This window comes from Silurus meridionalis, chromosome 22 (assembly GCF_014805685.1).
Source record: "Silurus meridionalis isolate SWU-2019-XX chromosome 22, ASM1480568v1, whole genome shotgun sequence".
Classification (NCBI taxonomy): domain Eukaryota; kingdom Metazoa; phylum Chordata; class Actinopteri; order Siluriformes; family Siluridae; genus Silurus; species Silurus meridionalis.
Window position 1 is genome coordinate 12034799 of NC_060905.1, and position 13512 is coordinate 12048310.

The following is a 13512-nucleotide window of genomic DNA, read 5'->3' on the forward strand; positions in this document are numbered from 1 at the left end:
AAAGTAGTCATTTATTGAAGATCCATTTTAAAGATGGACGTTTATTTATGCTTTTCTATACTGTGGTCATCCATATGAGAAGAGTACACTCTGAAACTTTTCAATTGTTAAGGATTTTAGAAGCATGTGCCTGTTGGTTGAAATGATGCAGAATGCAAATTGTTTAAGCTGATCGTTAAGGCTGTGTTGTTTTGTTCCATTGCACATCGAGTTAGTTGGTTTTGCCAGATCAAAGACTGTACACAGAGTTCACGGTATGCTGGTGGTTAATGTCCATGCACAGCTGCACAGAAATGAACTCTGCTCTTAGTACCCCATAGTTGTACAAGAAAAAACGCTTTTTGCATGGAATAGCAGATGACTGTTTTCTTCACCGTTGCTATAACAACATTTAAACATTTCAATCTGTTTGGAGTAACTAAACTTGAGTTTGACTCATTCTAGCCCCACCCTATACTCCACATGCTTATGTGTTGGGGTTCTCTCTCTTTATTCTGCTCAAACTCTTACTGTCAGTCTTAACACTAAAACACTAACGTATCCACACACAAGCAACACATTATGCGAAATTCCTGAAAATCTCTGTGGCCTGGAGACTGATATAAAAAGTTAGATTATGATCCCCAGAAAGCACTTTCTTACTCAAGTAGTGCTGTGCTGTCCAGTACAGTACAGGCAGAGTCCAGAAAGAGAAGATCCATCTGTGCTTGGATGTCAAACAAGCATCATGAAATAAATGCTCCTCCACTGTTTACAGTGCATATTTGGATCTTCCTAGATACATATCCCAGTTCACATAGCTCCCTTATCTGTGTTTAGCTTTAAACCCAGTTACATATTTAATGACACACATAAGAGAAAATACACTTCCAATAAGGTTATGTTCAGAAAAAGATATATGAAGTCATATGCAGCCATTCAACTATTTTGCCATCTAGACTTTTCTTGCCATTTTAAAATTGATGGTTCCATTGAAAATTGCAACATTAATGTAATGATTTTATATAGATAGATAGATAGATAGATAGATAGATAGATAGATAGATAGATAGATAGATAGATAGATAGATAGATAGATAGATAGATAGATAGATAGATAGATAGATGAATAGATAGGTAGATAGATGCTCATAAGACTTCAGTAGTAAGGAATCTAATTTTTTTTTTACATAACAGTATGAAAGGGTTGTTGATAGAGTCATTTTCAATATTAGCATGAATGGGGTGTGCATTCACTGGTAACAGAATTTCTTTTTACCTTATTATATCATTATATTCAGAGGAACAAAACAGACCAGATGCAATGCCACACTTGAGTTTGCTTTCAAAATACTAAGTAAGAAAAAGTACAACAGAAACATGTAACACAGTAGGAATCCTAGTAACTCTGGCTGTAATCACTATCAAAAAATGATTGGTTTAATGTTTGAATTGAATGTTTCCCTAGAATGTTTTTATAGGGAGTAATATTATATCCCATAATCCTGTCTGTCAGTTTGTGTGCAGCAACCAAAAATGGTAGTAAAACACACAGAAAGGGAGCAGTCTGTGGGCATATAAATACGTTTTTTTGTGACATAAGGTTTCATTTCTGATAAGAGATAGTAGGTATAGTCACTAAATATCCTCATGGCATTTTCCTCCTGGTATTTATAAATCTTTTGCAGCTAGCAATTATTACAATATATTGAAATACATATAAAAATGTTTTCCTATAGATATTTTTTGTAACAGCACAATACCTTTTTAGATACAAATAAATTGATATGCCACAAAATCATTTTGGAAAAACAAAAAATACAAAGACAAAGCTAGTTGTTTAGAGCCTTTGGTCCATTTCTTCAGTGTCTCTATTGAAGCCACTTTCCTAACCAACCTTCCTGGGTAAAATTCCAACTAGTGCAAGAGGTCCTTGACAGTGATTGGTTGTATGTTACTGGCCCCATATGATTTTCTTTTTTTTTACCAAGACAGTCAGACTGTGACATTTATTATACTGTAAAACTATTTTAAAAACCATTATGATATAAAATTACTTACCCCACATGTAACCACTTAACTCTCACTCATTATATCTGATCAGGGTCACTGTTGATCCTAGTTGGGAAGTGGGAATGCTTTTAACTTTATCAGTTAATAGGACAATTGCTGGTAATATTATGTTTGGTTTTACAAATATTTGAAATAATCCACTTTAAGTAATTTGTTAATATCAAATAATTCATTGAAATCCGTGGACACTATATTGCAAATGGTTTTCTACATTGTTGTATTTCTTTTACCTCGAAAAGCCCTGCTAGCCCATTTATATTATCTGTTTTGCACACCAGCAACACATAAGAATGTGATTTTGACAAATACCAAAAGGCTCTTGTGAACAAGGATTTACATACTGCACTGCTCTTTACTCTACTTACATAAACCCTACACCATTTATAGTTGAGCAGGTAGGAGATAGTGCTTACCGCTCTCTCATATAATAGTAGCAAGTTTAGCTCTATATTATTGTACCCCTATTGAAATCAGATGAGCCCTGCTTCATTTCCCCATCACTGACTACCATGTGGCATGCAATTATTTGCCTGTATTATTCTCAGTTTTTGCTTCATAGCTTCACTCCACTGTGAAGCAACAGAAAATAGCCAATTCGTGCAACGTTGCAGTAAGTGTTCAAGGAAATATTCATGTGAGGTATTTTCATACTTGAAAACGAAAGCATCACTGTCCACACATGCAATGCTTATACATATATGGAAGGTAAGCATGAACATGCGTCTGTTTATAAGGAAAACAGTTTGTCACATGAAGTAAAAAGTGGCAGCTCATATTTAACCTGTTGAATTCTGACAGTCATTCACAGAACATATGAGTCTGAGTTTATAGGTATGCTTCCTGCTCAGTGAGGGAAGTGTGATTCATTTGGTTTTTCAGTCATTCTTTCAGCCAGATTTTTGTTGCTAAAACAGAAATGCTACATAATGATAATTATAGACAGATGCTAAGCAGACATAACCTGATGATACTACAGGCAACTACCGGAGAAATGTGACCAAGAACTGGAAAGAAAGAGTGAAGAAATAAAAGATTGCCAGAAAACAAAAGGGAACAGCTGAAAGTCTGTGTCTGAGAGCAAGTCAGAGAGAGGTGTGTGTGGGTATGAGACAGAGAGAGAGAGAGAGAGAGAGAGAGAGAGAGAGAGAGAGAGAGGGAGGAGTGTGCAACAGAAGGAGGCAGTCTGTAATTGTGAAACAGCACTGGCTGGAATACACGTGTGAGTTTGCAGTTCCTCTTGCAGAGTTGAATAGAATCCAGTGCAGTCCTGGAGCAGGGGCAGACAGAAGGGGAGGACTGACCAGCATGGAGCTTCAGTCACCCAAAAAGAGATGAATAAACAGCACAGCAAAGCTCCACTAAGACGCAGAGAACTGGGCAGACAAATAAAGAAAGGAAGGAACCCTCAGGAATATTTTTGTATGTATGTTATATGTATGTATGCATGTATACCAGCATGTAAGTTTGAACTATTTATGTAAACATAGGAAATGTCAGTCTATACAACATATAGAGTCAGTAGTGCTTCATTTGGATTGTATTTAAGCTTGTTAACACAAGTATGAGTGTTTAGGGATGGGTTTGGGGTGATTGTTTTGCACTGGAGGTGTGTATTTCTCATCAAAACAGCAGTGTATTTCTCATTTAAACAGCTCTCAATATCTACTTATCTGATGCACACAATTGCGCATCTTTTTTATTTCCTTAGAGTTTTTCTTGCTACAGGAACCATCCTGCAAAAAAGAACGTGCCTGTGGCGAAGCTAGGAGTTGTCTACTACATAACTCTGACAAGGGGGCGAGTTTTTTACTGCTTTTTTGTTTTCTTTCTATTCCCCCCTCCAATCGTGATGACATGAATGAAATTAGGGGACTTTCAATAAAGAGGGCAATATTGCTGAGACTACAGTTTGTACATACTGGATATACTGGCTAAACAAGGACTTGCAATCACCTAAACTAAACTGCATGTGATCCATGGACAAAATGTTTTCCCCCGAATCTCTCTCTTCCTTCTGTAGAGAGATACAGACATGACCCAGAGCACTAACCTTTGGATTTGCTATTATTACTTGAGCAAGCTAGCCACAAATCAGGATCGACTGCATTCCTGATTAAAATGTTTTTGGGTTCCTTACTACCTCTTCCTAATGTACGTTCTGTTAATCTGTTATCCATATAAATGTAGAAAAATCCTTGCGCTCAAGCATTTTCATCTAGGCAGCAGGTGTAACCTGCATGTGAAAGGAAAGACGTGTTTTGAACAGCTGCCTTCTATTGAAATTATTGACTACATTTTCAGAGAGAATTACAAATTATTTAAAACAACCTTTTTTCTTTTTTTTTCCACCACTGCAACTGCTAAAACAGGTGACGGAGGATTAAAGTACTTGACAGTTGAAGATGTCCAGAAGTAGCTCTACAGGGGACCTGGTGCCCAAGGACATCACGGAGATGCTGGCCCTGCAGAATAAAATAAGCAAAAGCAAGAAGAAGCGTGGCTCATCTTTGAGTCGGACTTTGAGCTGGTTTAAAGGCAGTAAGCCAAAGAGGATCGTCAGTAATGGTCAAAGTCAGTCAGGGAGGTTGGGAGTTTGGACTAGAGAATGTACTAACATCAGGCAGGAAGTTAACAATCATGATGTTTCTAAAGGTAAGTCACATTACTATTTCTTATGTTTAATGTTCAAAATGGTTTCGTTTATCCATTCCCATGTGTCTTCTCAGGCCCTGGTAAAGCTTGGTAATGCCTGAGGCATTTATGAGAGTTTTACGAAAAATATTATACATATATAAAGATACATGGTTTCTTATGGTTTTTCATCTGCTCATCTTAAACCTGAGTGTTGTTATGTCACTTTAAAAGATCATTGTTAACTTTTAATGTGCAAAGCTTGTATTTTAGCCAGTGATGACACAATATGCAGGACCACAGAGTTCATCATGCAGAGTTATTCTTACAAATTTGCTTGGTGAAAGAGGAAAGCTGTTTACAAAGATTACTGTTTACAAAGATTGTTTGGTCCTGTTGGGTAAAATATACCTGTCTAACTATTATTTAAATAGAATGAAGCTTTTTACGTGCAATGGACAAAGAAGGTTTGAACCTGGATGCTCTCCAAAAGTATAAGATCGCCTTAGAAGCATTAGAGTATAACTATGTACACTGGATCCAAATCTTATATTCAGGGGGAAAACTTTGATCCAGACTTGCAGTAGAGGGCAGACAGAATGTTGACAGGGCCATGTGAAAGCAGAGGGAGATTAAAGACACAATGCTGTATTGATCCAAAGAGATGGGAGAGTAAATTCTTTATTAAATGCTTTTTTAAATTTCTTTCTCTTTCTGTCGCTTTCTTGATTTCCTCTCTGTTCTCCCAAATTTCAAAACTACTGAACTATAGAATTATAGGATTACATAGGTAGGTAGGATTACAGACACATAAAGTTAGCCAATTCAAATTTAAATTAAATGTCATCTGGACACAAGTGTTGTATTACTTTATTATGGACATTGCACAATAAAACCAGTCCCTGTCCATTAGGGACTATAGAAGATGATTAAGAATACTGCATTATATACAAATTGTACTTACTTTTGTACTTTTGAGGAGATATTTACATAGATTTCCTTTAGAGAACAGTATAGTGTGTGTATATACTTGTTATATTATAGTATGTCTTATTCGTCTATTCTTTTATATATTTGCATTTATTTTTTTTTCATGCTGCTGTAACAAAGAAATTTCCCCACTGTGGGACGAATAAAGGTTTATCTTATCTTATTTTATAGTAGTTGGGCCTCACTATCCTGAGAGTGATGTCCTGATTTAGGCAAATGCATATTTATGTATAGGCTGTGAACTTGCAGCACAAAACCATTAGGTCAGCCTTGTTTCATTGTATATGGTCTCCATTCACCACTTCCCTTAACTCAAGGGTCTCTTTCCAGTGTGAGCTGGGGGTGAGAGGGGTGAGATCACTCTGTATTGGATTCCCTCAGTCTATGTCCAGGTTAGGAAATATTACAAACACATAAACTCACACCTATACCTACAGACCCTTCAGATATTCATACTGGTTGTTGATGGATTGTAGATGGAGGTGTGAAAAGTAATGTTTCTTTTTCTTTTCTTAGTTGATTAATAATATGCTTTAAAAGTAATCATTGTATTGGTAATGTGAAATGGAGGCAACAGGAAAGGTGTCAATGGCTTTTGTAACAAGCGAAAAAAATGTCTATTTGTTATCAGTTATAGGAACGTCACCATAGTGAGGAGATCTGTGCTCAAATGGAGGTGGAGGAGGGGTGAAACGTGACCGCTTGATAATTACACTGGAAAAACACACAACTGAATGTTTAATGACATCTAGTGACAGTGATATAGATGCTCACAATACATTACCGAAAACAAATATGTAACCGCATGCAGGAGATGAAAGACTCAGAGAACTCAGAGAACCCCACCAAGAACATGATCCTGATGGATACTTTAAAATAGATTAAAATTGTTGTGGAAAGAGTGCTAACATACATTTATTATGCCTAGGCCCAGTGTTTCTGCACTGAAGGGCTGGTTTGGATGTACTGGTGTAGAATAATATATTACACATGTTCAATATACTGTATGGAAAATTGTAATCATATTGTCATTGCCCCAAAGTCTGTAAGGGGATGTATGTACTGGCTTATATTAAGAAGTAAATGGATTGTCTAATATATAGAAATACTATGATATAACAATACCATAATAAGGATTTATGTTAAATTGCTGTAACAATTCTAATCTGAGTTCATTTTTAAATCTTATATTTGCCTAAACACTGCCTAAATAGACTTTTCAAAAGTATGGACACTATGCTTTAAAGGTTTAAGGTTTTGAGTAGTCAAATCCCAGGAGTTCCAGAGGACTAACATTTCTGGCTTAATATTCAGTAAGTCATCTTAAAGCCTGTTACCCTGTACTTACTAAATCCATTTTTGGTAACTAAAGCAAAGCTAATAGCAAAGGTATATATTTACAAGAAGGACCAACATGAGTCAGGTCCTTCCACTAAGCTGAAAAAAAGCTTTAAGAAATGGGGCAGAATGATAGAAAGTAAATAGTTCTTCCTTTTAAGTTTTAACAGTGTTGACTGTTTGCTTTCTTTTTGTTTTTCCTAGAGTTTTACAAAAACACAGACTTATTTGAAAAGTTCAAGGGAAAGAGATGTGTGCTTGCTGTGTAAGCTTTGGAATGTAACTCCAGCTCATCCTAGTCATCTCATGTGTCTCTCTCTGTGTCAGGGTTTTGTTATGCAACTGTCAGTAATGAATACACCTGGTGACATAGCCACTCTTACTATTTACTTCCACTGACCTCTCTCACTTTGCTTCTTTCCACAACCTGCTTGGCAAATCAACTCCACTGTTGTCTGTAAGTGGTATGATTTATTCCACAATTACTTAGGAAGCCATTAAGACCTTTTTTCTTTTTCTATAAACCTTTAGCAGAAAACAAGGAGTCAGGGCACTTACACACCTCTTTTAATGTCAACAGTGGGAAAACTGAGTTGGTGATCCTTCTGAAGTTTGATTTTATATTATGTCATTGGTTGAATGTTGGTACAGAGATTGTGAGATGTAATATTAGTCCAGTGAGACAGAGGAGTTAACAGTGTGAAAAGACTGGAATAGCTCAACACTGCAGGGGATAAACAGTGATGTGGAACATACCAACTGACAAGGTCACAGGTAAAGTGGCCTCAGACAGGGTCATGCTAGATACACCATTAAAAACACCCTTAATGTGTATGTCCCCCCAACACACACACACACACACACACACACACACACACACACACACACACACACACACACACAAACTTTTATACCAGGTTTCCAGACCACACCCTTGTGACCAACAATAACAGAGATCACCACAGAAACAATAAACTCCCTTCCTGTTGTCATAGCAGCCAGTGTGTTACCTCAAAACCACCCTCCATCAAACATTCTCTTTTCTCTCTTGCATTTATTTTAGTTTTAGGAACGTCCTGCCACTCTTATCTCAGTCATCTGAAACACAGTGGCTGTTAATGAAATGGGCACAGGGCCAGAGGTCTGTGGAAAGCACACAGAACAGCACTGTCATAGCCTTGACAAATGTGCAATTAACCATTTATTTAATGTTTCATTTGGGACCATTAAAACATTAACACTTTTACCCTTTATAATGTTTTCATAAACATAGTGACATTTGATGGGGGTTCCAATATACCAACTAATAGACAAAGTAATAAAGTCTGACCATAGAATGGGCTGTTGGTTGCTGGTTGAGCATCTAACAAAAGCAAAGATTCTTTGAGCTGTTCATAGCTGAGGCTTAAGCATGTCAGGAATGGACACAGGACACAATGAACACAATGATTTTCTAAAGAAAAAAAACATGATGCTACTGGCATCAAGCCAGAACAATGCCAGCATGCTTATCAGTTCTTGATTCTTTTAGCAAGTCACAAATGCTAGAGGTCATGAATACCACAGGGAGCAGCATGTAAAGTAGCTTAAAAACAAAGCATTGTCTCTGAGTGCCTGAAGAAAAGCACAGAGAGGTGCTGGCACCAGGTGAGTGCTTTGGAGTCTGCCAGTCTCTGAACCTGCTGGAATGCAGCTGGACGGAATTTCATCTTAGTTCCAGCTGCATTTCCACCCACATTGCGGCATGCCATATTTCCAGCTCATTTAACACAGTAGCGGAATAGTGGGCGAGAAAGCATTTAATTTACCTGATTGTTGAAGGATTTCTGCAAAGTCTGTTGTTCTAGAGTAACTCTACCATGCTGTGTGCCTCAACCAGGAGAGGGCAGTATGAATCTGCAACTATCCCAGGTAGAACAGAAGCCTTTTGTTCACACCTTATTTTCCTCACTTACGTGTCATGGACCATTTCTTTCTCTGGCATTTACCCTACACTGGCTCAGGATTAAAATAGTGTGGAGTAGTGAGTAGTGAACTAGTGTAAGTGTAGATATGCCATGGACCAAAAAGTTTAATCATTGCAATAGGCGAATTCAGTGGTCATGATCACTGTTTTTAAATAATAGTTATCTATAACAGGGTATTTATCATAACCAACAAAAGTGCAGTATTTCATGCATTTACAAAAGAATGACAATTGGGACTACTCCATTCCACCTCATTCTGCTGCTCTCTGCTCCGAGAGAAATCTAAAATTAAGAGAGCTGTGACTTACATGCCCTCCAAAAGACCCACAAATACACTCCTGGATGAAATTTAGATAGCTGGCTGCATTTTATAGCCAGCAGTTTTTCTTTATAACTTCAGATCAAGAAGGCTTTTCAAGGTAAAGCACAATGAACCCCTTAGGGCATTAAATCTTTGTCATGCAATATCAATTTCTTCAGATCGCAAGCCAACTAAAATAACAACGTGCATTTTCTGGGCAGGAAAGAAATCAATACAGGAGAGAGAATTTAATGAAGCAGGCTTGAACTGCAGCAGTGGTAGGATAGAAGAAGCTTGCCCTTTTGGTGATAATGTTTGTAAGCCAAAGATCTAGTGCGAACAAGTCCTTGCTCTAAAACAAACTACCGGCTTTTAGTTCCCTAATCAATAATAATCATGTGCACTTCCATGCATCAGTATGTGTGAGGCACTCCATCACTCCAGTAGTGATAAAAACGATCATTAGCAAAAGCCTTTTCAAAGACTGTTCACTTTAGTGTGACTTAGAGCTGATATGCTTTTATTAGAATGCCTCGTGAATCTGGTGGTGAGGGTGTTTCAATGTAAAAGATTATCCATAAATGTATGCACAGGTAAAGGGAAGATAAGATTTGATGACATGGCACTGACTGAGGGGGAAAAGAAGAGTAAAAACATTTGCAGAATTGCAAAAAGTGTACCATATAGAGTATAGGAATAATTGCAGTTAGCTTTCACAGTGTGTGCTGGTTTTAGGTATTAGCTGCGACATGGAAGGATTTTACATTATAGGATTTTAAACACTGTCAGAGTACACATATGCAAATACCACTTATCTCCACATATTTGTTATTCTAATGTCTATTTAAGAAGGCCACTATTGTGAATGTAATTTAAGATATTGTTATGAAAGTAGTGTTAAGTTAATTTGTGTCCTTGATAATAAATTAAAAAAACAATAGTTTATTTAATTACTTTGTCTATAATACGTTTTAGACACTTTCCCAGCCAAATGCCTCCTCTCTGTTGAAATGATGTACACAGTACCTTGCATAAGTATTTACCCCCTAAATGTTTCCACATTTTGCAGTGTGGAAACCTGGCTCCTTATTGCTTCTGTGACTAAAGTCATCTTTACCCAAGCATTGACTTTAGATATTCTTGAACAGACTCTTGGTCATTCAAAGGAACAGGTGTATGTACATCAATATTGAGATCTGCGACTTTGGTCAGTTAATTATGATCAAATGGCAAATGTCTTTTAACATAACTTGCAATCACAACCATACATTTTATTTAAATTATTTAATCATTTTCAACTAAAACATTATGGGCTATTTCGTGGATATATTTGACATTTAGTTTAAACAATAGTGTTTTCAAATAAAATAAATTACAAATGCATTTCAAAATGTCAAATATTATACAACCTCCAAACCACGTAGTTGTTAAAGGATTCTTACCTCAGGTTTAGTAATAATATTTTTTTTATTTTATTGTTTATAAGTTTTACTACAATTAGTGTAAGTGAACTGCTGAACAAAATAAGAACGGCCCTAGCTGAAACAGCTCCACATAAAAAGCAATGGCTAACAAGGACAATGAAAGCTGAAAAGCATATTAGATTACCTGACCACAGAAACGGATATGGAGAGAGGGGGCAGAGGGAAAGAAAGAGAGAGGAGAGAGACAGAGAGAGAGAGAGAGAGAGAGAGAGAGAGAGAGAGAGAGAGAGATAGGCATACAAAAGAATGGTAACAACCTAGATTAAGTTAATATTAGATCCAAAAACAATATTCTACTGAACAGAGGATAAATAGATATAAACTGAACCTCAGAGGGACAGGAACATAGTGAAGCTACAGCAAAAAATCTGGTACTGATAAGATGACAAAATGACAGGACAGAGAAACATCCCTGAACATGTGATTACTCTGATTATCCTCTACATACTGGCTAAATTAAACTGCATACATGAAAGAAGAGTGTGTGTCTGTGTGTCTGAGTGTGTTATCAGAGGTGGGTAGGGCCAGAAAGGGCTGGCTGCAATCCCTCCTTCCTCACTAGAGCAATCCGTTACTGATCACTACTGAAAGGAGAGTGTTCTAAACGAGGAAGAAAGGGTGGTGTTCATACACACCATACACACAAACAGCCTGGATTGCTGGCACTGCACATAGTGTGTTCACCCTGCCCAGCATCTGCAGCTGGAGTAGAGAGTCATCAGGCGTAGAACTCAGGAATTAAAGGAGTAGGAGGCTCCAGATGTTCTGTACACTTTTGGAATCTGGTGCTCTTTGGAAGCAACAATACTGTCATGGGAAACCCCATCAGCAAAAAGAAGGCAAAGGCCAATTTTATCACCAACCACCACCCAAGTAAAGTTAAGGCTTTATGGAATATTGGACATGTGGACAATTTTAAACCAGGTAGGAGCTGACTAAAAAAAGTGCTTGTTTTAGGCCTTTTTTTATTAACTTCTCATTTTCCATTGTTCTTATACATAATATTGTATCTAGAAACCTGACATAATATAACGTAATATAATGTAACCGCATAGCATAGTGTAACATGAAATAACTTAACATACCCCTTCTAGTGTTGTCCAAAATTAAGCCTGATCCCAATCCGTAACCCCACACATTAAATTGATCTAAATAAAATAAAATGGAATCTGAAACTGGGGGAGCTCAAGGGAAACAAAGAATACTGAAAAACTAAATCACATGACTGTAGTAAATCAAGTGGCTAAAAAAATACTACTTCTATAAATAACAATAATAATTACTGAATTCCACGCTGACATCCCTGAAAGCAGTAGGGTTCACCCCTTGGTCATTAAATTGGTTTGGTTAAAATTAGTTTAAAAATAATCATGGCTGTTTTTAATGCTAGATGGAACCTAAAGGAGTTACATTTTACTATACAATATGCGGAGACTCCTAGATTTTTGTGCATGCTATTTGCAGCATGTGCAAGTTTTCATTTGCTTACACATCATTAGTCAGCTCTACAAAGGTAAGACAGCATCAGCGGTACCACTCAGGTATTCTATGGCATTACAATGCTTGTAATTAAAGTGCTTAATAGTGTAGCCAGCAATTCTGAATGTGTTATTAGTCCTATGCGAGTCAGCTGGAGACATGTGAGGGTGTGTTTATTTTAAACCTGTCCAGTGTCCATTTCTCAGACAATCTTTCCTGGAGACAATGAACAGGTTCACATTAAGCAGCAGTTTCAGGCTACACACACTATTGTTTTGCTATCAAAGATCCCGTTTGTTCTTTTTTACTATGCCACTTGATGAGGCATATTTACAAGCTGGTTTGTGAGTAAGTTGTGCTGGTATTTCACACAGGTCTATTATTTTGAATTTCTAGTGCTGTCAGCCACCTCTAAACAGAAAAAAACATAAAAATTAGGAATGCTTTTTCATGTATAATAGTCCTAGCCTTTAGCTCTATGCTTCTACTACGACTATGCTTTTATTATTTCTAACAGGACTCAGTGTTTTCACAGTACATGTCACAACAGTGGTGTTTTTATTCAATATCTCATAATTAGGGAATAAGTAGTAAAGCATGAAGCATTGTTTAACTGCTTAGAGAGCATTGTGTGTGAGTGTGTGTGTGTGTGTGTGTGTGTGTGGAAAAAATGTGGGGTGTTTCCTTTGTTTTTACTACTTACTTTCCACCCTACATATTGCTTATTTAAGGGAAAAGTCTGCCCTTTCAACTATGATCACCAAAACACTGGTTATTAGGCTTGCAATAATAATAAAGCTGTTTAATGATAGATGCTGTAGGGTTTATATGTGTCCCCTGCTTGTCTATGCACTCTATATAGTTGATCCTCATTCAGAGAGGATTTATTTCTCACATGAACTGAATCCCAGACACCTTACACATGACTGAACACATTACACAGCAGAAGGTCAAGTCAGTATGTACTATCTATCGTCTGGTTCTTGCTTCACAAAACAGAATGTGTACACTGGTTTTAATTAACTATAATGTCATCACACAGTGGTTGAATGGATGTTTATCTCAATAATTCTCTTAACGATGACAGATGACTTTTCAAGGTGATGACTGGTCATGATCAACCCTAGGAACCCTAGCTGCTGTCACTTTCATGGCCTTAGTTTGTGCCATGACGAAGAAATAAGTGAACAGAAAAAAAAATATTACAAAAGAATATCAGTATTCATTGTTTTTTGATAATCAGAAAATAGCTTCATTCAACGACTTAGAT

General features: G+C 37.0%; 1 protein-coding gene across 5 annotated transcripts in view; it reads left to right on the forward strand.

Annotated features, from left to right (window-relative positions):
• Nucleotides 1–3270: 3270 nt before the first annotated feature.
• Nucleotides 3271–13512, forward strand: part of kiaa1522 (KIAA1522 ortholog) — a 33287-nt gene continuing 23045 nt past the window's right edge. For 2 of the 5 annotated variants that reach the window (XM_046834714.1, XM_046834716.1), the window contains exons 1-2: nt 3271–3471; nt 4422–4704. In XM_046834714.1, coding sequence (XP_046690670.1) covers nt 4455–4704 — 250 coding nt within the window. In that variant the 5' untranslated portion in view covers nt 3271–3471; nt 4422–4454. Of the gene's footprint in view, nt 3476–4421; nt 4705–11352; nt 11688–13512 lie in introns of those variants that run through there. The other 3 variants (XM_046834718.1, XM_046834719.1, XM_046834715.1) reach the window with 2 other exon arrangements.